Below are 26,420 nucleotides of genomic sequence, written 5' to 3' on the forward strand. Positions count from 1 at the left end.
GAGGGGCCCAAGACAGCTGGCTAATATTCAAGGGTCACCTCCTCCAAGCTCAGGAGCGATGCATCCCAACAAAGAGGAAGTCAGGCAAAAACACCAGGAGGCTTCCATGGGTGAACAAGGAGCTCCTGGGCAAAGTCAAACAAAAAAGGAAGCCTACAGAGGGTGGAAGCAAGGACAGGTAGCCTGGGAGGAATAGAGAGAAGCTGTCCGAGCAGCCAGGGATCAGGTTAGGAAAGCCAAAGCCCTGATAGAATTAAATCTGGCCAGGGACGTTAAAGACAACATGAAAAGTTTCTATAGGCATGTTAGTGAGAAAAGGAGGACGAGGGAAAATGTGGTTCCCCTCCGGAATGAAACAGGCGACCTGGTTACCCAGGACATGGAGAAGGCTGGGGCACTCAACGACTTCGTTGCCTCAGTCTTCACTGGCAAGTGCTTGAGCCACAGTGCCCAGGTCACAGAAGGCAAAGGCAAGGACTGGGAGAATGAAGAACCGCCCACTGTAAGAGCAGATCAGGTTCGAGAATATCTAAGGAACCTGAAGGTGCACAAGTCCACGGGACCTGCCTTTTCCCACTGACTGGAAAAGGGGAAACATAACCCCCCTTTTTAAGAAGGGAAAAAAGGAAGACCCAGGGAACTACAGGCCGGTCGGTCTCACCTCCATGCCTGGCAAGATCATGGAACAGACCCTCCTGGAGACTATGCTCAGGCACATGGAAAATAAGGAGGTGACTGGTGATGGCCAACATGGCTTCACTAAGGGCAAATCGTGCCTGACAAATTTGGTGGCCTTCTCTGATGGGGTTACAGTGTTGGCGGACAAAGGAAGAGTGACAGACATCATCTGCCTGGACTTGTGCAAGGCATTTGACGCTGTCCCGCACGACATCCTTGTCTCTAAATTGGAGAGACATGGATTTGATGGATGGACCACTCGGTGGAGAAGGAATTGGCTGGATGGTTGCACTCAAAGAGTGGTGGTCAATGGCTCAATGTCCAAGTGGAGAACGGTGACGAGTGGTGTTCCTCAGGGGTCGGTACTGGGACAGGCACCGTTTAACATCTTTGTTGGCGACAGGGACAGCGGGATCGAGTGCACCCTCAGCAAGTTTGCCGACGACACCAAGCTGTGTGGTGTGGTCGACACGCTGGAGGGAAGGGATGCCATCCAGCGGGACCTTGACAGGCTTGAGAGCTGGGCCCATGTGAACCACATGAAGTTCAACAAGGCCAAGTGCAAGGTCACGCGCATGGGTCAGCACAATCCCAAGCAGCACGACTATAGGCTGGGCGAGGAATGGATTGAAAGCAGCCCTGAGGAGAAGGACTTGGGGGTGTTGGTTGATGAAAAGCTTAACATGAGCCGGCAATGTGCAATTGCAGCCCAGAAAGACAACCATGTCCTGGGCTGCATCAAAAGACGTGTGACCAGCAGGTCGAGGGAGGTGATTCTGCCTCTCCACTCTGCTCTTGTGAGACCCCACCTGGAGTACTGCATCCAGCTCTGGGGGCCCCAGCACAAGAAAGACATCAAGCTGTTGGAGAGAGTCCAGAGGAAAGCCACAAAGCTGCTCAGAGAGCTGGAGCACCTCTCCTATGAGGACAGGCTGAGAGAGATGGGATTGTTCAGCCTGGAGAAGAGAAAGCTCCAGGGAGATCTAACTGCGGCCTTCCAGTACCTGAAGGAGGCCTACAGGAAAGATGGAGAGGGACTGTTCATCAGGGAGTGTAGTGACAGGACAAGGGGGTAATGGGTTTAAGCTGAAGGAGGGGATTAGATATTAGAAAGAAATTCTTTACTGTGAGGGTGATGAGGCACTGGAACAGGTTGCCCAGAGGGGTTCCGGATGCCCCTTCCCTGGAAGCGTTTAAGGCCAGGTTGGATGGGGCTTTGGGCAACATGCTCTAGTGGAGGGTGTCCCTGCCCATGGCAGGGGGGCTGGAACTAGGTGATCTGTGAGGTCCCTTCCAACCCAAACCATGCTATGATTCTATGAATCCCACCTCAACCTAAGGAAAAATGTTTTCTCTTGTGAGAGTGGTGTCAGGGACCTGGGGTGGGGCTGGAGACCCCAGCTCAGCCTGCTGGCGGCTTATTTGTACCATGCAGAGGTTGTGGACTCTCCATATTTGGAGATGCTCCAAAGTGGATGTGGCCGCCCTGCGCTGGCTGACCCTCCTTTGAGCAGGCCGGGGACAGATGAGATGACGCCCCTTCCAGCCCTGATGATGCTCTGCTTTCAAGGCACAAACATCTCCAGTGATCTGGAAATTTCACACTGCAGGCTCCGTTTTATTCAGCTCCACCTCCTGCCTGCTTCAACGAGCTTTTTGCCCGAGTCTGACCTCATCTTAGCTGTAACTGTAGTCTTCCTTGGCCTACATGCAACACACAAAACAACTGCAGACTCCATCCAGCATCTCCAGGCACAAAGATGGCAACAACCTTCTCAGACACCAAGTCGTGTTGCGAGGTGCGAGGCCGCCAGCGAAGAATGGCTGTAGAGTTAGCCAAGCGAATCTTGATTTCCAACCCCCAGTATGAGACCTGGAACTGCAGAAGAACCATCATGCTCCAGGTTTGGCTGGGCAGCAGTAGAAGCTGCCAGCTGTGCAAGTCCACCTGGCCTGGTCCTCATCTCTTCAAATGGGAGGAGACAGCTAGCTAGGCATTACAACTTTGACAAGCCGCTCTTCACAAATACAGCAAACCACATTTAGCAAGAACAGACTGAAATAACATTCCACCTCCTCTCCGGACAGTCACCCTTCACGTTGGTGAATATTAACCTCCAGGCTCTAAAACCAAAATGGCCTTTGGAAGATACCAAAGGTGTCTTCAAACAGTAAATTGGACCCGTTCTTCACATAATTGAGAACGAGAGCTCTGCCAAGGAACAGTACTGTAAACTCCCAACAAAGGCCAAGGACAGAAGCAGCAGTAAGCTCCGTGGTGATGTGTAAGCAGATGAAATCTGGCTGCTTTGCAGTCCATCCAAAGACTACGCAATACCTGAGCACAGCACTTGCCCTGATGTTGGGGGAATGCAGGGGGAGAGACAGCTCCAGTACAGACAGCACTATACCAGACCAGACTGGCTCCGGCCCTCCCTCCTCCTATCCGCCATCAGGTAGCTGCTAGGCATTATGTAGCTTCTGAACTCCAACGCAAGCATTTCAAAAAGTCTGACTCAGGATCTCTCCTTTAGTTGGTAGCAGGTATCGCAAGGGAACACAATACGTCTGAAGGAATGCGATTCATTTTGTTCCTGGATGTCCTGCACTGGTTCTCCCCAGGGTGCGGGTGTCAGTGCCGGAAGCGCCTGGTGAAAGCACAAGGGTCTTTTCTCCAGGCAGGACACTTTCTTGGCACATCATTGCCCCAGCCACCCTCCATGTTTTGCAGCAGCAACTGAACAGAGCACAGAAATCAAGTTGCAAGGGAATATTTTCTTTTTATGAAAAACCAACCAACCAAACAAAAAAAACCCCAAAAACCACGCAGAATGGGGAAAAAAAAAAGCACTACAACAAATGCTGTACTGACAGAATACTCTGTTTTCGCACTGGCCTTTCCATTTTTAGCCATGTTATCAGCATGCACTGTGCTGCCTCATGCACGTCTTCTCTAGCCTCACCTTCTTCTGCAGAACCCCTGACGTGATCCCAGCAGCCTTCTAGCCACGTGCTACCTCAACACTCCCTAACAGAGGGGTCAAGCTGCCACAACAGGTCAGTGGAGACTTATTTGTCAGTGCTGCCACTGCTCCGGTCCCATACCGGCTTTCTATTGCACAGTGGTTTGTCAAATGTGTTTAACGTTTGTCAAGAGGCAAAAGCTACAATGAGAAGAGGGACTGTGGTTTGCCTTCTCTCCCATACAGTTTGTTCCTGTCGAGTTAACACTGTTTTCACCAAGTCTGTTGCTCCTTCCCTTCAGCACTGTCCAGGTTAAGACTTTTGAGCCAGTAATGTTGTTAATTTAATCTTCCCATCCATAGAGGCAGTGAGGCAGGTCCCGCAGTCCATGGCTGTGCTCCAGTCCACTGTGACAACAGGAGCTCAGTGTCCTCCCAGGGAAAGGCAGCTCTCCAGAACCTTCTCCTCGCCATTTCACTAAAAGAAGGAAAGCATAAGATTTTAAGGAAGCAAGTTTCTGCAGTGGGGGCAGTGCAGCCACAGGAGAAGCCAAAGCCTGCTACAGACTCCATATCCCTATCAGCGTACATAACTAAGCAGAAAATCAGGAGAGATGTCGAGATGTCTGTAGCACACATGAGGAAGCACGTTTCCAGTCTCATGACAGAAGCACGTGTTCTCAGGCAGCTCAGCTTCTGACATCAGCTGAGCTGCAGTAACTGAACGAGGCAGGCTAAGAACACACACTGATGACGAGCACATAAGCCTAAACTATAGCTCATGTTAGTGCAGGTGCTCCAAATGCCCCAGATGCAAAGTAAAAATTCCATCTAATCTGCCTTGCAGTGGCTTATACTGATGGGCACTGACTGAAGAGGAGGCAGGCAAAGGGCGTGCAGTCAGTAACTGCTTGTTATGGCGGCACAGAAGTTTAGGCACTTGGAACCATTCAGCCTTACCCTTCATTTCCTTTCAGTACGCAGTCAGAAGAGATAATCAGGCTGAGACTGACATAACATCAGCAAACACACAAGGCAGATTAAAGACGAGCATCAGTCAACAAGCACACATTTTGCATTGAACTGGCATGCATTAATACATTTTAAAAAATTAAAACTTCGTCCTAGGCACTTGGGCACTAAGGAAAACTGCTGCAGCCAAGCTTTAAGAACAAGGAGCGCACATGCTCTAGCTACATACACAGGGCCAAATGCTTACAGAGGGTTCAAACACTTGCTAAACACCACACACTGCTAAAATACACACTGTATGAAACTGAGCAGCAAGTTTCACAGAGCGGGGATGGGTCGGTGCTCCTTGGGAACTTTCAGCGGCTGCTGTCGCAGCCTTGTAACAACAAGAGCTTGTACGAACACGTAAAAGTACGCCCCATCACTTCTCAGACTTACCTTAAAAATTACTCCCCCAGTAGAAGAACACGTCAACATATAGTTGCCCTCAGAGTCAAAAGCAAAAAGCCTTCCTCGTGGGAACTGGACTTGCTTGTAGCCACTGTACCCGGACAGAACAAAAGGACCTGTAGCTTCGCTGGGAAGATCATACTCAGACACCTTCAAGCCACTTTTGTGAATGTTCCACTGAATAAACTAGAATGACAAAGAGAGGTGACAAAAGCCCATAGTTAAATTGACTGTGATGAAAGTAGAGAGGCCACTCGTTGGTTTTAAGCAAAGCGGCTGTTTCTCACAAACAGAAGATGGCATTTTGACTTGTAGGTCAAAGTGGCTATGTTTATAAAACACAGGCTGCCAAGGCTGTAAGCGTGCCTACTATCCAGGTAAACATATGCCCTACTTTCCACAAGCACTGCTGCCTATGTGTCTTTCCACATTGCATGCAGGATCCTGGGGGGAATTCAATTAACTCTCATCAGCCAAGGACCCACACCTTCAGGCAGTCTCCCTCCCCTTCCCTCCGCCCCCCGAGCGGGAAGCCCCGAACCCCCCCCCGCCGGCACCAACCACGTCCGCCGGGGCACCGTTCTCCCGTCGCTCCTGTAGCCAAAAAGAAAGGCCTGTAACGAAGGCCTGCTTATATTATACGTAATAAGAAAACGTAGCCAAGAAGAAAGGCCTGTAATGAAGGCCTACTTGTATTATATGTGATAAGAAACTATTCATTGTTACTTTAGGTAGAAGGCTAACGATTCTTAGACTGAGCACCTGCTACACATCATGAGAAAAAGGAGGAGCTACAAGACACTTCAAGGTCCTTATGTACATACTTTGCAGAAAGGGAGGACATTAATTGCCTCCAGCAACATCCTTATCTTGCTGAGGCATATAGCAAACAATTACCAACACCGAAGTATTGAGAAACTAGGGGAAAGGCAATTTGGGCCAGGGTCCCCACGACCACCGACCCATAAGCCCCCTACCCAAATTACCCCACCTACTCAAAAGATAGAGGCGGAGAAAGGAACTGAGCGTGCGTTCTAGTTTGCGTGCTAGGCAAAGAAATATGAACCAATTATTGTAATGGGGAGTGTACCGCTTTGTAACATTTGTGTATAAATATGACAAGAGAACCAGCGTTAGGTGTGCCTGATTAGAGGAGCTATCCTCCTGACACCCAGCGCTGCAATAAAGGAAATGCCTGCTTCTTCATGCTACATTGGTGTTAAGGAGTTGTCTTTCATTCCCGAATTTCGGTGACATCTCCGAGCCGTGCTCGTCGCTAAGCCGTGAGTGCAGGCGAGCAGCAGAACCACCCCAAACCGCCCCAAAATACCCAAGTAACGACAGAACCCGGTGCTTGACCAGGCGGGGAGGGAGACAAGGAAGCAGCGCGGGCGGGCTCGGGCTCCGGAGGGAGCCCAGCAGCTGGGAGGGGCAGGCAGACGCACCAGGCTGCCGCCCGAGCAGACGCAGCTCCCGCCGCTCACGCAGCACCAAGTGGAGAGGTGGGAGAGGGCCTTGCTGCGTGTTCAACGGTTTGTCAGCAATACCGTGTTTTACTCCAAAGCCTCGCCCGAAGCACAGAGGGACGCATCCTTCAATATTCTGACAAGGGAGCACACACAGCTCCTGAACAGCAGCTGTACAAAGCGCACGTTTTCGGAGACGTTTTCACACCGCTCCCGCCCGGCGGCGCGCTGACGGCGAAAGCAGAGCCTGCTCCTCCCGGGCCGGCGTCACCCCGCCCCACTGTGACGCCCCCTCTGTGACGCCCCCTCTGTCACGCCCCCTCGGTGACGCCCCCTCTGTCACGCCCCCTCTGTCACGCCCCGAGCGCGCTCGCCGCTGCAAGGCCGCCCCCTGCAGGCGCCGGCGCTCAGTGCTGTTGCCGCCGCGGCGGGAGCGACAGCGCTTCTCTGGCTCGGAGCGTTGGAGGCTGCGAGCTGCGGCCGCCGCTCTCGGCTCGGCTCTCGGCTCGGCTCTCGGCTCTTCTCGCCCTCTCCCCGTCCTCTCCCCGACCTCTCCCTCTCCCCGCCCGGGGCTCGGCAGAGCCTGCCAGGCGCTTCCTGCGGCTACTGACCCCGGGGCGGGCTGTGCCCTCCCCTCGTCCCCGCCGCAGCATGCACAGGCTCATCGGGCTCCTCAGGAGCGTGCGGGAGCGCTCGACGTCCGGCAGCGCTTCCGCGCCCGGCGCCGCCGGGGCCTCCGAGCTCCGGGAGAAGGGCCAGGGCGCGCTGCACAGCGCGGCCGCCAGCGGTGACCTGGCCGAACTGCAGCGGCGCTGGTGGTGGTGGCAGAGACTCCGCATCAACAGGCGGGACGCGAAGAAGCAGTAAGGGGCGGGCAGTGCCCGCAGCAAAGCCTCCACCCACCCCCGGCTGGAAGAGCCGGCAAAGCCCAGCACGGTCGCAAGCGCCCTAGGAGCAGGGTCGGCTCCACAGCGCTCGCCCTACCGGAGGCCTGCCCGCGCTGGGACAGGAGGCGGCCGACGCTCCCCTCTGCCCTGCTCTGCCACCCTGGTCCCTGTAGCGAACTTTCTGTGGAGCTCAGCAGGCCTTCGTCCCAGCAGAGACGGCTCCTTTCCTGTTGCCGGACTGAGCGGCTTGCTTGAGCAGGGCATGGATTTGCAGAAAGACACAGCGCAGCCTTCCCATTGCTTTTAGAAACGCCATCCCCTCTGTCTCTGGGACACGTCTGGTGCAGGACTGATTGGGGGAAAACCCGGGGCTTACGCAGACTCCACAGCCTCCGTAGATTTATGTAGCCCCCATAGACTCCGGCTGAGCAAATGCCTCCTGACTCAGTGGATGTGTTGGGGATTTTTCCTAGCCAGCCCCAGGCTTTGGGTGTGCAATTGCTGCCACCAGCTCTGGAACAAGAAAGCTTGCTTTCAGCTTGGTTTTTGTCAGTTGAGGCTTGTGGCCCTATGCGTCAGGTACAACAGCCTGAAACCATGTCTTCAGCTGCCTGTCTGGGTTAACTGAATACGTTTAATTTCTAGGACGCCTCTGCATCTTGCTTGCGCGAATGGCCATGCAGACGTTGTGCGATTTCTAGCAGGAAAGAAGTGCCAGCTAAACCCTCGTGACAGCTTGAAGAAATCGCCGCTGATGAAGGTACACGGGCTATGTTATGCCGCTGTACGTTGGGCTTATCGATTATGCGCTGAGTGATACATACCTTACGTGATTCTTTAGGTAGGCCTGCGTAGAAACAGGTACGCTGTAGTCAGCAGGGAAGGGGCATATGTTGCCTAATCTTTGAAGACGCTCGTACTTTACAGCACTGGGGGGCTGCGGGAGTTCTGACAGAGAGAAACATAGGTGTTGGAAGTTATTCCTCCTTTGTGTCTTATTTCCAGGCAGTAGACCACCAGCACAAAGACTGTGTGACTATTCTGCTGGAGCACGGTGCCAAACCCAACCTCAAAGGTGCTGGCGGCAACACTGCCCTTCACATGGCTGCTGTCATTCCTAGCAAACCTCTAGTGGAGCTGTTACTTGAGCACAATGCCCATATCGATGCTCAGAATGAGGTAAGCTTGGACTTTGGGTAAGGCTCCTCTTCCCAAAACTTGCTTGACTTCCTGTGTTCTTCTAAGGGAGATAATTTCTCCTTTCAGTTGGGGTACACTCCGCTTACTCTTGCGATCACCGAGCGCTGTGAAGAGATGGTTGAGTTCCTTCTCCAAAAAGGAGCTGACGTGCATGCTCGAGATAAGCATGAAAGGTGATGGGTTTGTCAAAAGTGCGCGTGAGACTCCTTAGCGTTGTCCAAGTTGGATTGATGGGAGGCATAGGAATGAGCTTTGAAAAAGAACCAGGAGCTGCCCGGAAGGAGCTCCTTCTGTGTGACTTGTGAAAGCAGACCCGCACTCGGCCGCTCTCTTACTTCAGGGGACAGTTTCCACACTGAGGACTGCCAGAAAGCATTGGCTGTGGTGCCCTGCACGCACGCACCCTGCTCTGGGCAGGTGGTTGGCCTGGAGACCTCCTGAGGTCCTGCCAACCTGAATTCTCCAACGCTTCCACGTGTTCGGCTGTGCTTTCACTCTGCCTGTCGGAGAGGGGAAAATGAATTGTTTGGGGAGCAACGGGGGACTGAAGTAATGGCAATGCAATGTCCACAGAAGCTGATGTCTTGCCTATCATCTCTTGGATGCTTTAGGACCCCTCTTATGATTGCTGTTCTTGCTGGGAATATGAATACAATAAAAAGCCTTCTTCGACATGGTGCTGATCTTTCTCATCAAGACTGTATTGGCAAGCAAGCTACGCACTATGCCAGAGAGTTAACGCTTTACACCAAGTAAGTGTTTTACGTCCTCATTAGAGCAGATGCATTCTCAGAATGACCGTGCTGATGTACGGCCCTTTTTGGTAACATCACTGGGGTTTAATGAGGTGTTGAAGCTGGGCTCAGTGACATCTTCCGATGCATCTCTTTCCGGGTCAAGCGTGGATTTGGATGTTGAAGGGCTACTTCCCCCCAGAGTTCACTCTGACAATTCACTTGTGTGCTGCCAAGCTACATACACACACCTGTGGCGGTATTTTTACCGAATGCATTTCCTTCCTTTATATATATATATATATCTATCTATATCTCTATATTTCGTTCTGTATATAGTATTGCTGAGCAACTGGAGGAATACATCAGGTGTGAAATGACAGGAGAATGTTCTGCGGGAGGCACAGAAGGCCCAGCAGTACTGGACAGCTTTTGCGCTGGGACAGCTGCTCATTGTCCCTTGGGGGGACCTGCAATGACCAGAGCAGGTAGGATCCTTCTGCCATGGAGGAGGTGATGAGGAAAAATCACTATTGCCTGTAACACAATGATAACCCATTCGTTTGAGAGCAGAGCATGATGGATGGGGAAGAGTAGAGTGAAACAGGCAAAGCAGCATAGCACTTCTTAACTCCTTTGTAGGTGTCTTGCCAGCAGCAGCAGAACAGCAAGAGGAAGAAGTTCACACTCCTTCTGATTCTAAGGTACCTTCTCTGAAAGAGGCAGTGGGGCCCACGCCGCTCGCTTGCTTTTGGGCTTGTCTTCGGGAGGTGTACTTTGGCCCCTTTTGAAAGCCCCGCTCAACAGAGATGCCTAGCACGCTGGCCCCGTTTGCCCTTTTGGTTCTTTCCGTTGCCTGATACCACGTTACGCGCGTTGGCTGAGGCGGGAACTTTGTGCGTGGAAACGGGTCGAGAAGGAGTCTGTGCCAGTTCTCACGTGTGTCTTTTGAATTACCCAGACGGATTCCGAAGCTCCAAACAAAGCGTCAGCCGGCGCGGTGCTTCCAACTGCGGACAGACACGGAGCGTGCGCACAGTCCGTTGCAGGGGAGCGCGGCAATGGTAATTTCCTGGCGGACTAAATGGTTACCTTTGCAAGCTTCTCTGGAGTGAAGCCGATGGGGAAAAGCAGAGTGAAATAAGCACTCCCAGCAGCGTCGTGCTTCTTACCTCCTTTGTAGGTGTCTGCCCAGCAGCAGGAGCAGAGGAAGAGGACGACTCTCCTTTTGATTCTGAGGTAGAATCATAGAATCCTCTAGCTTGGAAAAGACTTCCCTTCAGAGCATCGAGTCCAACCGTAAAGCTAACAGGGCCAAGTCCACCCCTAAACGGTGTCCCTAAGCGCCACGCCTACACAGTCTTCTAAATACCTCCCGGCATGGTGTCTCAACCGCTTCCCTGGGCAGCCTGTTCCAGGGCTTGATAAGCCTTTCCGCAAAGAAATTTTTCCTAAGAACCGATCTAGACTTCCCTTGGTGCAAGCTGAGGCCGTTTCCTCTTGTCCTGGCACTTGCTATTTGGGGAAAGAGCCCGACACCCTCCGGGCTACAACCTCCTTTCAGTTTAGTTGTAGAGAGCAATCAGGTCTCCCCTCAGCCTCCTTTCCTCCAGGCCAAAAAACCCTAGTTCCCTCAGCTGCTCCTCCTTAGACTTGCTCTCCAGGCCCTTCACCAGCTTCGTTGCTCTTCTTTGGACGCGCTCCAGCAACTCAATGTCTGTCTTGTCGTGAGGGGCCCAAAACTGAACACAGTAGTCAAGGGGTGGACTCAGCAGTGCCCACTACAAAGGGACGATCACGTCCCTAGTCCTGCAGGCCACGCTCTTTCTGATACAAGCCAGGATGCTGTTGGCCTTCTTGGCTGCCTCGGCACAGTGCCGGTCATATTCAGCTGCCTGTCGACCAACACACCCAGGTCCTTTTCCACCGCGCAGCTTTCCAGCCACTCTTCCCCTTCTCTGAAGGAGGCACTGGGGCCCCACGCTGCTCGCTTGCTTTTGGGCTTGTTTCCCTCTATTGCTGCTTCTGCCACGCGCTCGTAACTGGGGCCTTGACGTGCCGGTGCTGCAGGCAGGCTGTTCAGTTAGGACAGGGACAAAAGGAGGTCAGGCTCATGACCTGGGTCTTCTAGCAGCTGGCCTTTCAGCTGAATTTCCAGTAGAAGAATGAGGCAGTAAAGCTTCCCGCGGTTACAATCCTCTGAAATCCTACAAGGCTGGCGCTGTGAGGATTGCTGGCTTTGCACCACACCGCTCTCTCCTGCAGATCCCGTCAGGGTCAAATAGTTGCCCATAGCGCCTACAGTCCAGACGCTTGGCTTCTCCTGCCCAGGTCCTCTCTATCTTGGGCAGGTGTACTTTGGCCCCTTTTGAAAGCCCCGCTCAACAGAGATGCCTAGCACGCTGGCCCCGTTTGCCCTTTTGGTTCTTTCCGTTGCCTGATACCACGTTACGCGCGTTGGCTGAGGCGGGAACTTTGTGCGTGGAAACGGGTCGAGAAGGAGTCTGTGCCAGTTCTCACGTGTGTCTTTTGAATTACCCAGACGGATTCCGAAGCTCCTAACAAAGCGTCGGCCGGCGCGGTGCTTCCAACTGCGGACAGACACGGAGCGTGCGCACAGTCCGTTGCAGGGGAGCGCGGCAATGGTAATTTCCTGGCGGACTAAATGGTTACCTTTGCAAGCTTCTCTGGAGTGAAGCCGATGGGGAAAAGCAGAGTGAAATAAGCACTCCCAGCAGCGTCGTGCTTCTTACCTCCTTTGTAGGTGTCTGCCCAGCAGCAGGAGCAGAGGAAGAGGACGACTCTCCTTTTGATTCTGAGGTAGAATCATAGAATCCTCTAGCTTGGAAAAGACTTCCCTTCAGAGCATCGAGTCCAACCGTAAAGCTAACAGGGCCAAGTCCACCCCTAAACGGTGTCCCTAAGCGCCACGCCTACACAGTCTTCTAAATACCTCCCGGCATGGTGTCTCAACCGCTTCCCTGGGCAGCCTGTTCCAGGGCTTGATAAGCCTTTCCGCAAAGAAATTTTTCCTAAGAACCAATCTAGACTTCCCTTGGTGCAAGCGGAGGCCGTTTCCTCTTGTCCTGGCACTTGCTATTTGGGGAAAGAGACCGACACCCTCCGGGCTACAACCTCCTTTCAGTTTAGTTGTAGAGAGCAATCAGGTCTCCCCTCAGCCTCCTTTCCTCCAGGCCAAAAAACCCTAGTTCCCTCAGCTGCTCCTCCTTAGACTTGCTCTCCAGGCCCTTCACCAGCTTCGTTGCTCTTCTTTGGACGCGCTCCAGCAACTCAATGTCTGTCTTGTCGTGAGGGGCCCAAAACTGAACACAGTAGTCAAGGGGTGGACTCAGCAGTGCCCACTACAAAGGGACGATCACGTCCCTAGTCCTGCAGGCCACGCTCTTTCTGATACAAGCCAGGATGCTGTTGGCCTTCTTGGCTGCCTCGGCACAGTGCCGGTCATATTCAGCTGCCTGTCGACCAACACACCCAGGTCCTTTTCCACCGCGCAGCTTTCCAGCCACTCTTCCCCTTCTCTGAAGGAGGCACTGGGGCCCCACGCTGCTCGCTTGCTTTTGGGCTTGTTTCCCTCTATTGCTGCTTCTGCCACGCGCTCGTAACTGGGGCCTTGACGTGCCGGTGCTGCAGGCAGGCTGTTCAGTTAGGACAGGGACAAAAGGAGGTCAGGCTCATGACCTGGGTCTTCTAGCAGCTGGCCTTTCAGCTGAATTTCCAGTAGAAGAATGAGGCAGTAAAGCTTCCCGCGGTTACAATCCTCTGAAATCCTACAAGGCTGGCGCTGTGAGGATTGCTGGCTTTGCACCACACCGCTCTCTCCTGCAGATCCCGTCAGGGTCAAATAGTTGCCCATAGCGCCTACAGTCCAGACGCTTGGCTTCTCCTGCCCAGGTCCTCTCTATCTTGGGCAGGTGTACTTTGGCCCCTTTTGAAAGCCCCGCTCAACAGAGATGCCTAGCACGCTGGCCCCGTTTGCCCTTTTGGTTCTTTCCGTTGCCTGATACCACGTTACGCGCGTTGGCTGAGGCGGGAACTTTGTGCGTGGAAACGGGTCGAGAAGGAGTCTGTGCCAGTTCTCACGTGTGTCTTTTGAATTACCCAGACGGATTCCGAAGCTCCTAACAAAGCGTCGGCCGGCGCGGTGCTTCCAACTGCGGACAGACACGGAGCGTGCGCACAGTCCGTTGCAGGGGAGCGCGGCAATGGTAATTTCCTGGCGGACTAAATGGTTACCTTTGCAAGCTTCTCTGGAGTGAAGCCGATGGGGAAAAGCAGAGTGAAATAAGCACTCCCAGCAGCGTCGTGCTTCTTACCTCCTTTGTAGGTGTCTGCCCAGCAGCAGGAGCAGAGGAAGAGGACGACTCTCCTTTTGATTCTGAGGTAGAATCATAGAATCCTCTAGCTTGGAAAAGACTTCCCTTCAGAGCATCGAGTCCAACCGTAAAGCTAACAGGGCCAAGTCCACCCCTAAACGGTGTCCCTAAGCGCCACGCCTACACAGTCTTCTAAATACCTCCCGGCATGGTGTCTCAACCGCTTCCCTGGGCAGCCTGTTCCAGGGCTTGATAAGCCTTTCCGCAAAGAAATTTTTCCTAAGAACCCATCTAGACTTCCCTTGGTGCAAGCGGAGGCCGTTTCCTCTTGTCCTGGCACTTGCTATTTGGGGAAAGAGACCGACACCCTCCGGGCTACAACCTCCTTTCAGTTTAGTTGTAGAGAGCAATCAGGACTCCCCTCAGCCTCCTTTCCTCCAGGCCAAAAAACCCTAGTTCCCTCAGCTGCTCCTCCTTAGACTTGCTCTCCAGGCCCTTCACCAGCTTCGTTGCTCTTCTTTGGACGCGCTCCAGCAACTCAATGTCTGTCTTGTCGTGAGGGGCCCAAAACTGAACACAGTAGTCAAGGGGTGGACTCAGCAGTGCCCACTACAAAGGGACGATCACGTCCCTAGTCCTGCAGGCCACGCTCTTTCTGATACAAGCCAGGATGCTGTTGGCCTTCTTGGCTGCCTCGGCACAGTGCCGGTCATATTCAGCTGCCTGTCGACCAACACACCCAGGTCCTTTTCCACCGCGCAGCTTTCCAGCCACTCTTCCCCTTCTCTGAAGGAGGCACTGGGGCCCCACGCTGCTCGCTTGCTTTTGGGCTTGTTTCCCTCTATTGCTGCTTCTGCCACGCGCTCGTAACTGGGGCCTTGACGTGCCGGTGCTGCAGGCAGGCTGTTCAGTTAGGACAGGGACAAAAGGAGGTCAGGCTCATGACCTGGGTCTTCTAGCAGCTGGCCTTTCAGCTGAATTTCCAGTAGAAGAATGAGGCAGTAAAGCTTCCCGCGGTTACAATCCTCTGAAATCCTACAAGGCTGGCGCTGTGAGGATTGCTGGCTTTGCACCACACCGCTCTCTCCTGCAGATCCCGTCAGGGTCAAATAGTTGCCCATAGCGCCTACAGTCCAGACGCTTGGCTTCTCCTGCCCAGGTCCTCTCTATCTTGGGCAGGTGTACTTTGGCCCCTTTTGAAAGCCCCGCTCAACAGAGATGCCTAGCACGCTGGCCCCGTTTGCCCTTTTGGTTCTTTCCGTTGCCTGATACCACGTTACGCGCGTTGGCTGAGGCGGGAACTTTGTGCGTGGAAACGGGTCGAGAAGGAGTCTGTGCCAGTTCTCACGTGTGTCTTTTGAATTACCCAGACGGATTCCGAAGCTCCTAACAAAGCGTCGGCCGGCGCGGTGCTTCCAACTGCGGACAGACACGGAGCGTGCGCACAGTCCGTTGCAGGGGAGCGCGGCAATGGTAATTTCCTGGCGGACTAAATGGTTACCTTTGCAAGCTTCTCTGGAGTGAAGCCGATGGGGAAAAGCAGAGTGAAATAAGCACTCCCAGCAGCGTCGTGCTTCTTACCTCCTTTGTAGGTGTCTGCCCAGCAGCAGGAGCAGAGGAAGAGGACGACTCTCCTTTTGATTCTGAGGTAGAATCATAGAATCCTCTAGCTTGGAAAAGACTTCCCTTCAGAGCATCGAGTCCAACCGTAAAGCTAACAGGGCCAAGTCCACCCCTAAACGGTGTCCCTAAGCGCCACGCCTACACAGTCTTCTAAATACCTCCCGGCATGGTGTCTCAACCGCTTCCCTGGGCAGCCTGTTCCAGGGCTTGATAAGCCTTTCCGCAAAGAAATTTTTCCTAAGAACCAATCTAGACTTCCCTTGGTGCAAGCGGAGGCCGTTTCCTCTTGTCCTGGCACTTGCTATTTGGGGAAAGAGACCGACACCCTCCGGGCTACAACCTCCTTTCAGTTTAGTTGTAGAGAGCAATCAGGTCTCCCCTCAGCCTCCTTTCCTCCAGGCCAAAAAACCCTAGTTCCCTCAGCTGCTCCTCCTTAGACTTGCTCTCCAGGCCCTTCACCAGCTTCGTTGCTCTTCTTTGGACGCGCTCCAGCAACTCAATGTCTGTCTTGTCGTGAGGGGCCCAAAACTGAACACAGTAGTCAAGGGGTGGACTCAGCAGTGCCCACTACAAAGGGACGATCACGTCCCTAGTCCTGCAGGCCACGCTCTTTCTGATACAAGCCAGGATGCTGTTGGCCTTCTTGGCTGCCTCGGCACAGTGCCGGTCATATTCAGCTGCCTGTCGACCAACACACCCAGGTCCTTTTCCACCGCGCAGCTTTCCAGCCACTCTTCCCCTTCTCTGAAGGAGGCACTGGGGCCCCACGCTGCTCGCTTGCTTTTGGGCTTGTTTCCCTCTATTGCTGCTTCTGCCACGCGCTCGTAACTGGGGCCTTGACGTGCCGGTGCTGCAGGCAGGCTGTTCAGTTAGGACAGGGACAAAAGGAGGTCAGGCTCATGACCTGGGTCTTCTAGCAGCTGGCCTTTCAGCTGAATTTCCAGTAGAAGAATGAGGCAGTAAAGCTTCCCGCGGTTACAATCCTCTGAAATCCTACAAGGCTGGCGCTGTGAGGATTGCTGGCTTTGCACCACACCGCTCTCTCCTGCAGATCCCGTCAGGGTCAAATAGTTGCCCATAGCGCCTACAGTCCAGACGCTTGGCTTCTCCTGCCCAGGTCCTCTCTATCTTGGGCAGGTGTACTTTGGCCCCTTTTGAAAGCCCCGCTCAACAGAGATGCCTAGCACGCTGGCCCCGTTTGCCCTTTTGGTTCTTTCCGTTGCCTGATACCACGTTACGCGCGTTGGCTGAGGCGGGAACTTTGTGCGTGGAAACGGGTCGAGAAGGAGTCTGTGCCAGTTCTCACGTGTGTCTTTTGAATTACCCAGACGGATTCCGAAGCTCCTAACAAAGCGTCGGCCGGCGCGGTGCTTCCAACTGCGGACAGACACGGAGCGTGCGCACAGTCCGTTGCAGGGGAGCGCGGCAATGGTAATTTCCTGGCGGACTAAATGGTTACCTTTGCAAGCTTCTCTGGAGTGAAGCCGATGGGGAAAAGCAGAGTGAAATAAGCACTCCCAGCAGCGTCGTGCTTCTTACCTCCTTTGTAGGTGTCTGCCCAGCAGCAGGAGCAGAGGAAGAGGACGACTCTCCTTTTGATTCTGAGGTAGAATCATAGAATCCTCTAGCTTGGAAAAGACTTCCCTTCAGAGCATCGAGTCCAACCGTAAAGCTAACAGGGCCAAGTCCACCCCTAAACGGTGTCCCTAAGCGCCACGCCTACACAGTCTTCTAAATACCTCCCGGCATGGTGTCTCAACCGCTTCCCTGGGCAGCCTGTTCCAGGGCTTGATAAGCCTTTCCGCAAAGAAATTTTTCCTAAGAACCAATCTAGACTTCCCTTGGTGCAAGCGGAGGCCGTTTCCTCTTGTCCTGGCACTTGCTATTTGGGGAAAGAGACCGACACCCTCCGGGCTACAACCTCCTTTCAGTTTAGTTGTAGAGAGCAATCAGGTCTCCCCTCAGCCTCCTTTCCTCCAGGCCAAAAAACCCTAGTTCCCTCAGCTGCTCCTCCTTAGACTTGCTCTCCAGGCCCTTCACCAGCTTCGTTGCTCTTCTTTGGACGCGCTCCAGCAACTCAATGTCTGTCTTGTCGTGAGGGGCCCAAAACTGAACACAGTAGTCAAGGGGTGGACTCAGCAGTGCCCACTACAAAGGGATGATCACGTCCCTAGTCCTGCAGGCCACGCTCTTTCTGATACAAGCCAGGATGCTGTTGGCCTTCTTGGCTGCCTCGGCACAGTGCCGGTCATATTCAGCTGCCTGTCGACCAACACACCCAGGTCCTTTTCCACCGCGCAGCTTTCCAGCCACTCTTCCCCTTCTCTGAAGGAGGCACTGGGGCCCCACGCTGCTCGCTTGCTTTTGGGCTTGTTTCCCTCTATTGCTGCTTCTGCCACGCGCTCGTAACTGGGGCCTTGACGTGCCGGTGCTGCAGGCAGGCTGTTCAGTTAGGACAGGGACAAAAGGAGGTCAGGCTCATGACCTGGGTCTTCTAGCAGCTGGCCTTTCAGCTGAATTTCCAGTAGAAGAATGAGGCAGTAAAGCTTCCCGCGGTTACAATCCTCTGAAATCCTACAAGGCTGGCGCTGTGAGGATTGCTGGCTTTGCACCACACCGCTCTCTCCTGCAGATCCCGTCAGGGTCAAATAGTTGCCCATAGCGCCTACAGTCCAGACGCTTGGCTTCTCCTGCCCAGGTCCTCTCTATCTTGGGCAGGTGTACTTTGGCCCCTTTTGAAAGCCCCGCTCAACAGAGATGCCTAGCACGCTGGCCCCGTTTGCCCTTTTGGTTCTTTCCGTTGCCTGATACCACGTTACGCGCGTTGGCTGAGGCGGGAACTTTGTGCGTGGAAACGGGTCGAGAAGGAGTCTGTGCCAGTTCTCACGTGTGTCTTTTGAATTACCCAGACGGATTCCGAAGCTCCTAACAAAGCGTCGGCCGGCGCGGTGCTTCCAACTGCGGACAGACACGGAGCGTGCGCACAGTCCGTTGCAGGGGAGCGCGGCAATGGTAATTTCCTGGCGGACTAAATGGTTACCTTTGCAAGCTTCTCTGGAGTGAAGCCGATGGGGAAAAGCAGAGTGAAATAAGCACTCCCAGCAGCGTCGTGCTTCTTACCTCCTTTGTAGGTGTCTGCCCAGCAGCAGGAGCAGAGGAAGAGGACGACTCTCCTTTTGATTCTGAGGTAGAATCATAGAATCCTCTAGCTTGGAAAAGACTTCCCTTCAGAGCATCGAGTCCAACCGTAAAGCTAACAGGGCCAAGTCCACCCCTAAACGGTGTCCCTAAGCGCCACGCCTACACAGTCTTCTAAATACCTCCCGGCATGGTGTCTCAACCGCTTCCCTGGGCAGCCTGTTCCAGGGCTTGATAAGCCTTTCCGCAAAGAAATTTTTCCTAAGAACCAATCTAGACTTCCCTTGGTGCAAGCGGAGGCCGTTTCCTCTTGTCCTGGCACTTGCTATTTGGGGAAAGAGACCGACACCCTCCGGGCTACAACCTCCTTTCAGTTTAGTTGTAGAGAGCAATCAGGTCTCCCCTCAGCCTCCTTTCCTCCAGGCCAAAAAACCCTAGTTCCCTCAGCTGCTCCTCCTTAGACTTGCTCTCCAGGCCCTTCACCAGCTTCGTTGCTCTTCTTTGGACGCGCTCCAGCAACTCAATGTCTGTCTTGTCGTGAGGGGCCCAAAACTGAACACAGTAGTCAAGGGGTGGACTCAGCAGTGCCCACTACAAAGGGACGATCACGTCCCTAGTCCTGCAGGCCACGCTCTTTCTGATACAAGCCAGGATGCTGTTGGCCTTCTTGGCTGCCTCGGCACAGTGCCGGTCATATTCAGCTGCCTGTCGACCAACACACCCAGGTCCTTTTCCACCGCGCAGCTTTCCAGCCACTCTTCCCCTTCTCTGAAGGAGGCACTGGGGCCCCACGCTGCTCGCTTGCTTTTGGGCTTGTTTCCCTCTATTGCTGCTTCTGCCACGCGCTCGTAACTGGGGCCTTGACGTGCCGGTGCTGCAGGCAGGCTGTTCAGTTAGGACAGGGACAAAAGGAGGTCAGGCTCATGACCTGGGTCTTCTAGCAGCTGGCCTTTCAGCTGAATTTCCAGTAGAAGAATGAGGCAGTAAAGCTTCCCGCGGTTACAATCCTCTGAAATCCTACAAGGCTGGCGCTGTGAGGATTGCTGGCTTTGCACCACACCGCTCTCTCCTGCAGATCCCGTCAGGGTCAAATAGTTGCCCATAGCGCCTACAGTCCAGACGCTTGGCTTCTCCTGCCCAGGTCCTCTCTATCTTGGGCAGGTGTACTTTGGCCCCTTTTGAAAGCCCCGCTCAACAGAGATGCCTAGCACGCTGGCCCCGTTTGCCCTTTTGGTTCTTTCCGTTGCCTGATACCACGTTACGCGCGTTGGCTGAGGCGGGAACTTTGTGCGTGGAAACGGGTCGAGAAGGAGTCTGTGCCAGTTCTCACGTGTGTCTTTTGAATTACCCAGACGGATTCCGAAGCTCCTAACAAAGCGTCGGCCGGCGCGGTGCTTCCAACTGCGGACAGACACGGAGCGTGCGCACAGTCCGTTGCAGGGGAGCGCGGCAATGGTAATTTCCTGGCGGACTAAATGGTTACCTTTGCAAGCTTCTCTGGAGTGAAGCCGATGGGGAAAAGCAGAGTGAAATAAGCACTCCCAGCAGCGTCGTGCTTCTTACCTCCTTTGTAGGTGTCTGCCCAGCAGTAGGAGCAGAAGACGAGGAGGATGATGACTCCTGGTTTGATTCTGAGGTACCTTCTCTTCCAGCTGTCGTGCAGAAGTCATGCTTCTGTGGCCCCTGTGCTGAAATGCAGTGTGGTGCTGCAGTGTTGCTAGGCATTCCTTTCCCCACTGTCTGTCTGTGTTCTCGCTCACTCAGATTTCTTCACTGGAGAGTGAAAAGCTTCAGCTAAAGCAGGATGCTTCAGCTCAAGTGGATTGTCAAAGCGATAGACAGGTGACTCTATCTATCAGAGGTTGATGCTGATACCTGAAAATAGAGCTTGTCATTGTACAGAGAGCTGTTCTTGCTACCGAGTTAATTTTGGAGTGCTGCTGAGAGGAGGTTATGGAATCTTGACCTGAAGTGTATTTTGGGCCTCATTTCCTTCCCCGTGTGAAGCAGGTGGTCTGCATAAAGAGGGAGGACAGTAGGTTGGAAAAAGGCACGTGCGCAGACTCTCAGCCTATATTCCAAGGAGAATACTAAGCCTTTTCTGTGCCTTAGGAAAGAGAAAGCCTCATGAAGAGCTGACAATGATTTAGATGTGCTCAGCTGAGAAAGATGTCTGCAGATGCCTTCTGGTGGTGGCCAAAATCTCTTCTCTTTGAATTCACTGAGGCATAGAAGCATAGAATGGCTTGGGTCAGAAAGGTCCTTTAAAGATCATGTAGTCCAAGCCCTTGCGGTGGGCAGGGATATCTTCCGCTAGATCAGATTGCTCAAAGCCTTGTCCAGGCTGCCTTGGCACGCTTCCGGGGATGGGGCATCCACAACTTTTCTGGGCAACCTGGTCCAGTGTCCCACCACCCTCGTTGCAAAAAATTTCTTCCTTATGTCCAATCTAAATCTACCCCCTTTTAGTTTAAAACCGTTGCCCCTCATCCTGTCACTATGGGCCTTGGTAAAAAGTCTCTCTCCATCGTTCTATGTGGAAAGGCTGCAATAAGGTGTCCCCAGAGCCTGCTCTTCCCCAGGCTGAACAACCCCAGCTCTCTCAGCCTTTCTTCACGGGAGAGGTGTTCCAGCTCTCTGATCATTTTCGTGCCCCTCCTCTGGACCCGCTCTAACAGCTCCATGTCTTCCTTGTGCTGGGGACCCCAGAGCTGGACACAGTACTCCGGGTGGGGTCTCACAAGGGCAGAGTAGGAGGAGAGAATCACCTCCCTCGACCTGCTGGCCACCCTGAAGACCAATCTAATGATACAATCGCATGAGTAAAAGCATATCTCACGTTGTCATCTCCTTACTGATCTCTCCATGCTCATGGAACACCGTTTCTTTAGAGATGGGTCAGGCAGCTGCAGGAGGAGCTCGCCAACGCTCTCAGAAAGAACTCCCTGGCAGAAGCGTCACTGGCAGCTAAGAAGCGCTACAGCAGGGACCTGCAGGAACAGCGGCTGCAGTTGCAGAAGGAACTGGACAGGTCTACAGCTAAGGTACGGAGGAAGCCTGTCTCTTGGCAGGGGCCCAGGCCTTTTTCGTAGCAAATCCGAGTCGGGAACTGATCCTTTCCTGGGGGTTTTGTGTAACCCAGGGTGGCTCCATGCGTGGCTAGCTGCGATGAGGGTGGGAGGGAACAGCACTGCTGCCTTTGATGCCCGCCTGCTTGCACTGCTTGAAGTAACAGTGGAAGTTTGCGCTAAGGCGGTCTTGGTGCACTAGGCAGCTTTGCAACAGGAGTAGCTTGAGTGACATGTAAGCGACTCGCCTTGTTTTATAAGCCTGGCGCCTACAATCAAAAAGGTCACTAACTGTGAAGTCACTTGGTCCTTAATTGGGGAAGGGTGCGTGCATTCCTTCCAAAAAGCTGCTTCTCAAGTGTCACGGGGAAGGTGAATTTGCTTCTTTCTCTGAGGGTGTGCTGGTAGAGAAAGAGTAGGCATAGTGGAGTGTTGCGCTGGTGCTTTTTTGTATTCCCTCGTCACGTCATCATTGTTACGGAGTTGCAAAGTCACTGTAGGAGCAGGAGCTTCTAACCGTGTTGCAGCAGCCAACAAGTGGCTACAAAGAGTGTTGGGAGTCCTTGAGAGAGGAGGAGGAGGAAGAGTGTTGTGGCAGCGTTTAGGAAATGCTGTAGGAAATCAATGCAGACATAGGAGAGGGGCCAGTATAAAAGACAAAGAAGTAACACACATTTCGAGAGTCAAGGTGAGAGTCAAAGCAGTCCACTCCTTTTTATCAAACCTAAGCTGACTCCGGGGATTCTTGTTGTGGTTTGACAGCTGCAGGAACTGAGAGAACGGCATATCCGGACTGAGTGTTATGTCTGGTTCCTGAAGAAGGCCATAAAGAATAAGAAGAGGGAACTAACCACCTCCAGGAACCTGCAGGGCCTTCTGGCCGCCTCTTCCGCAACTGCGGCTATCCCAGAGCTGGAAGAACGCATGCAAAGGTAAGCAAGTAACACAGTGCAGCAAGGCCTCGCTTTCTGTGATGGTGTGAAAATAGGACTGTCTGTTTTGCACGCCACTGAGACAATAGTATATGATTTTCAACCACGCTTTTGGTTTAGATGAGGTTCTTTCACACGCTTCTTTGGGGATTTGTGCTCCTGTGGATTTCGGGGGTAACGCCTGTACTTCTTTTTCAGGCTCCAAGTTGGAAAGGCCAGGCTGGAAGCCACAGCCCAGCAACAAGCCAAGACCATCGAAGCCCTTCAGAAAGATCTGCAAGCCTCTGCCACAGTAAGGCAGTCAGAGCCTTCCCTTTTCATGAGCTACAGAGCCCAGTTCCACTCTTAAGATGAGGTTTTCCCGGACAGCCCAGGAGAGATCAGTTCCTCTGTTCTACTGACTATAGGCTGCTCTGAAAGTCCTGCTGGCCCATTCCCCAGCTTTCTGGCTTTGGGAGTTGTCCCATGAGACTGTAGCAAGTCCTACTTAACGCCGTCTTTGTCAAGGAGTTGACGCTAATGCACTGGCTGCAGTATTTGCTGCTTTCGACCAGCTGCGAGGTTGAGACCGCAGGCAGCACTTAAGACAGTCGTGCAGTAGAGGGATTTGGTAGCTTTGCTTGCGGACTTTCCTTGGGCTCTTTTGGTGGTGCAGAGCGCTTCATCCTGGAGGCCTGACTGGCATCGTCAGACTGTGACAGGAATTCTTCACTTGCCTGGACTCTGGTCACCTTCCTGTTTTAGTGACTCTGGATTCGTTGGCCAGAGGGTGTGGGTCCATAATGCAACGAGAAGACCTCCAGAGAAGAAAATCCGCAACTAATAAGGGAATGACACCTCCATAGGCAGTATTTTGTGTGCTGTGCTTGGGTGGCGTTGCAGGGCAGGCAACTGTGGCGTTGCACTGATGCTGGCAAGAGAAGAAGAAAGGCCCCGAGGTGTGACCTTCAGTCGGGAAAGTCCTAGCATGAGTTCTTTTCTCTTCTTTTAACGCTGCTGTAGGCTCGTAATGGCCCGGAGAACTTGATACCTGGCTTTCAGACAAAACGGACTGCAAAGGAACACCAACGTCAGCAGGTATATGAACGGCTTCTGGGAATGACTGGTTTTAGTCTTGCAATTTCTTGTGGGCAGGTAATCTATGAAAAGATGGGGTGGGCTGTGGAGAACCCCCCAGGGTTTTGGGCAGGGCACCCTCAGGGGAAAGGTCTATACGCCGCCTCATTCCCCTGGTGCTACTGGATTTTGAATCTGCTTGGTGGACAATATGCGGGCTCTTGCAGTCGTTAGCCCCATTCCTTTGATGGGTAGGCTCTGTCCTGTGGACAGGAGAGAGATCTGTGGTTGAGAGCTGCAAGAGGAGACTGCACTTGGGAGGTCCGTGTTATCTTCCTCGTGGAGAACGCTGTCTGCACGTTCTGCATATGGATCCTGTTCCAGCACTCCGTGTGTGACGTATCTTTCCTATTTTGAAAGTGTGGGAGTGAAAGCAAGGAAGTGAAGCAGCTGGTCGAGATGAAACGCCGATCAGAAGCGCTTCTGGAGGAAATGTGGCGGAGAAACAGTGCGCTGAAGGAAGAACGTACCAGGCATGGCTTTTTAGTGCTTTAAAGAAGTATCATGTTGAGTGGAAGTCAAGCTTTACTGAAATCTCATGTAAAGGCACGTACATAACCGTCTGTGAGCAAATTCAAGCCTCGCGTTCAATCTTGCAAAGTGCTTCTGTGCCTGAGCCTATGGTTTGAAAAAGCTGCAAAAGGCCTTGCAAAATCAGGCGGCCTGCAGTTCTCCTGGGAGGGAAGGAAGTCTTTTCTTCCTCTGTTCAGGTAAACTTTGGGCCTTCCAAGTGATGACTGGCACTGCAGTGCTGGCTGTCCTCAGCAATTCCTGGCCTGCAATTCAAGCACACTACAGATGAAGCAAGCCATGGCTGTGCTGCTTACGTAAGAGTACGTGAAAAAGGCCAACTGTTGCTTTGCTTCACGCTTTCCTCACTGATTTGCTGTGCAGGTTGAAGATGCTTCTGGAGGGAGCTCGGGCAAAGGTAAAGGCATATGCAGAGAAGGAGAGAGAGAAAGAGTCCCAGCTCAGTTTCCAGGGAGAGATGAATAACAGCTGTTCGGAGGTGGCCAGCCAAGTTGGTAAACTAAGAAGAAAGGTGAGCTCTGCTTTGCTCAGTGGATTTGAGGTGATGACTTTTTTCTGCTGGAACCAGTATGATTCTTTTCCTACGGTTTTTTTCCATGTTGCTAATTTCCTGTTGGCTGTAGCCGGTCACCATACATCAAGATTTTCATACGAAAAAGCAGGTGACAAATGCAGTCTCGATGGCCCCCCACCTTACGGATTCCCACAGATGTGAGTAACTTTAGAGCTCTCTCTTTGAGTTCCTTCTCTTTTGCTGCCTACAAGTTGGTGACATTATTTCTCAACAGCTGGAGATGCAGTCGAAAAACCACAGGCAGTGGATGAGAAAAAAGCAGGACCTGTGAGAAAAGCTGTCCGCATTGCGTGGGACTGCCATGGTAGGTCAGAGCCAAACAGAGCAGTCTAAAAGAGATGGGAGAAAGAACTGCACAAGAAATAACACAAGAACTGCAACAAGTGGATCCATATCTCCATGTAATGCCATTTTCCACATGTGTCTGTAGCCCATAGGCTACAACTTTGTTGTTGACATGTTTGAGTCTTTGGTTTTCGGTATCTGGATCTGTGCGCTAGTGCTGTATTTCCAGGATCCACTTTCCAGTGGCACCTTTGGCCCAGCCTGCTGTAAAACTAACACGCAGCCTTTGCTTTTCCTGCCCTTCGCCAGTCACAGCTGAACCTCCGATGTAGTTAGCGCTGAGATGATGCTGGAGCAGCGGAAGTGCCAGGAAACAGAGTGCTCACAGGGAGATGAGTGAAGCCTGGAAACCTTTGCCTTCCACCTCTTGCAGCGACTACCCTGCATCTAATTCCAAGTGTTCTGTTGCAGCTTGGTATTTAATAAACTCTGTCATCTAGCACGTGTCTTAGTTTTGCTGCACAATTGGAGTGCTTCGGACCTAGTGGGTTTGGATGAGGAGAGTCCGATTTTTGAAGGCTCACTCAGGCTCTCTTCCTATGCTGGCAGTTAGCACATCTCTCTCTGCCCTCGCTCTGAATGAAAATCAGTCCTGCAGACATCTCCAAGAGGCAGCACGCATCCGCGTCCTTTTCCTCGGGGGAGGCTTGAACCACAATTGTGCTCAGATCAGGCACTAGTGCTACTACTACTAATCAGTTACCAGGCTCTTCCTGCCTTTTTAGAGCACTCCTCCTGGTGGTCTGGGCAGAAGGTGGTGGGCGAGCTTCCGGTAGCCACGGAAGCTTTGCAGATCCCGTGGGGATCTGATGGATTTGTAGCCCGCTGAGGGGAAAGGCATGAAGAAGTGGGCACGAACTGGAACAGGGGAATCCCTCCTGCCAGTGGAGGGCAGCACCGTTGGGAGGAACAGGCGGGCACAGGCCATAAACACGTGGCTCCGTGGCTGGTGTCAACGCCACAACTTTGGGTTCTTTGACAGTGGGACGGCCTACACGGCACCAGCCTTAATGAACTCTGATGGGATTCACCTCTCTCAAAGTGGAAAGAGAATCTTTGCCCAGGAACTAGCGGGGCTCATCGACAGAGCTTTAAACTAGGCCCGAAGCGGGAGGGGGATAACATCAGGCTTGCCTGCAACACGCTGTGGGACGACGTGCCCAGGTTGGAGGGATGGGGTGCTGGTGAGGGCCCTCGGCCTACTGCTCAGAGACGTGCTGGACACACTGCAGCACACTCGAAGCCTGGAGGAGATGAGCCAGGGACTCAGAGAAACACTGGGAGAATACATCACAACAATCCCAGCCACTCCAGCCAGTAAGTCAGCTTCACTGGGGGCACAACTGAAATGCCTCTACGCGAACGCACGGAGCACGGGGAATAAACAAGAGGAGTTGGAGATGCGTGCG

The 26,420-nt window shown here is 53.1% G+C and overlaps 1 protein-coding gene across 1 annotated transcript; it reads left to right on the forward strand.

Moving 5' to 3' along the window:
* The first annotated feature begins 6,961 nt into the window (after positions 1–6,961).
* LOC129200320 (ankyrin repeat domain-containing protein 20B-like) lies at positions 6,962–25,450 on the forward strand. Its single transcript, XM_054811647.1, has 16 exons — positions 6,962–7,392; positions 8,062–8,176; positions 8,422–8,595; positions 8,683–8,789; positions 9,228–9,368; positions 9,690–9,838; positions 9,993–10,054; positions 10,312–10,337; positions 19,994–20,081; positions 20,210–20,287; positions 21,337–21,489; positions 22,276–22,445; positions 22,644–23,522; positions 23,922–24,603; positions 24,716–24,803; positions 24,881–25,450. Exons 1-13 carry the CDS (start codon positions 7,181–7,183, stop codon positions 22,792–22,794), a joined length of 1,626 nt encoding a protein of 541 aa, XP_054667622.1. The 5' UTR covers positions 6,962–7,180; the 3' UTR covers positions 22,795–23,522; positions 23,922–24,603; positions 24,716–24,803; positions 24,881–25,450.
* The last annotated feature ends 970 nt before the right edge of the window (positions 25,451–26,420 follow it).

This window comes from Grus americana, unplaced genomic scaffold, assembly GCF_028858705.1.
Source record: "Grus americana isolate bGruAme1 unplaced genomic scaffold, bGruAme1.mat H_5, whole genome shotgun sequence".
Lineage (NCBI taxonomy): Eukaryota > Metazoa > Chordata > Aves > Gruiformes > Gruidae > Grus > Grus americana.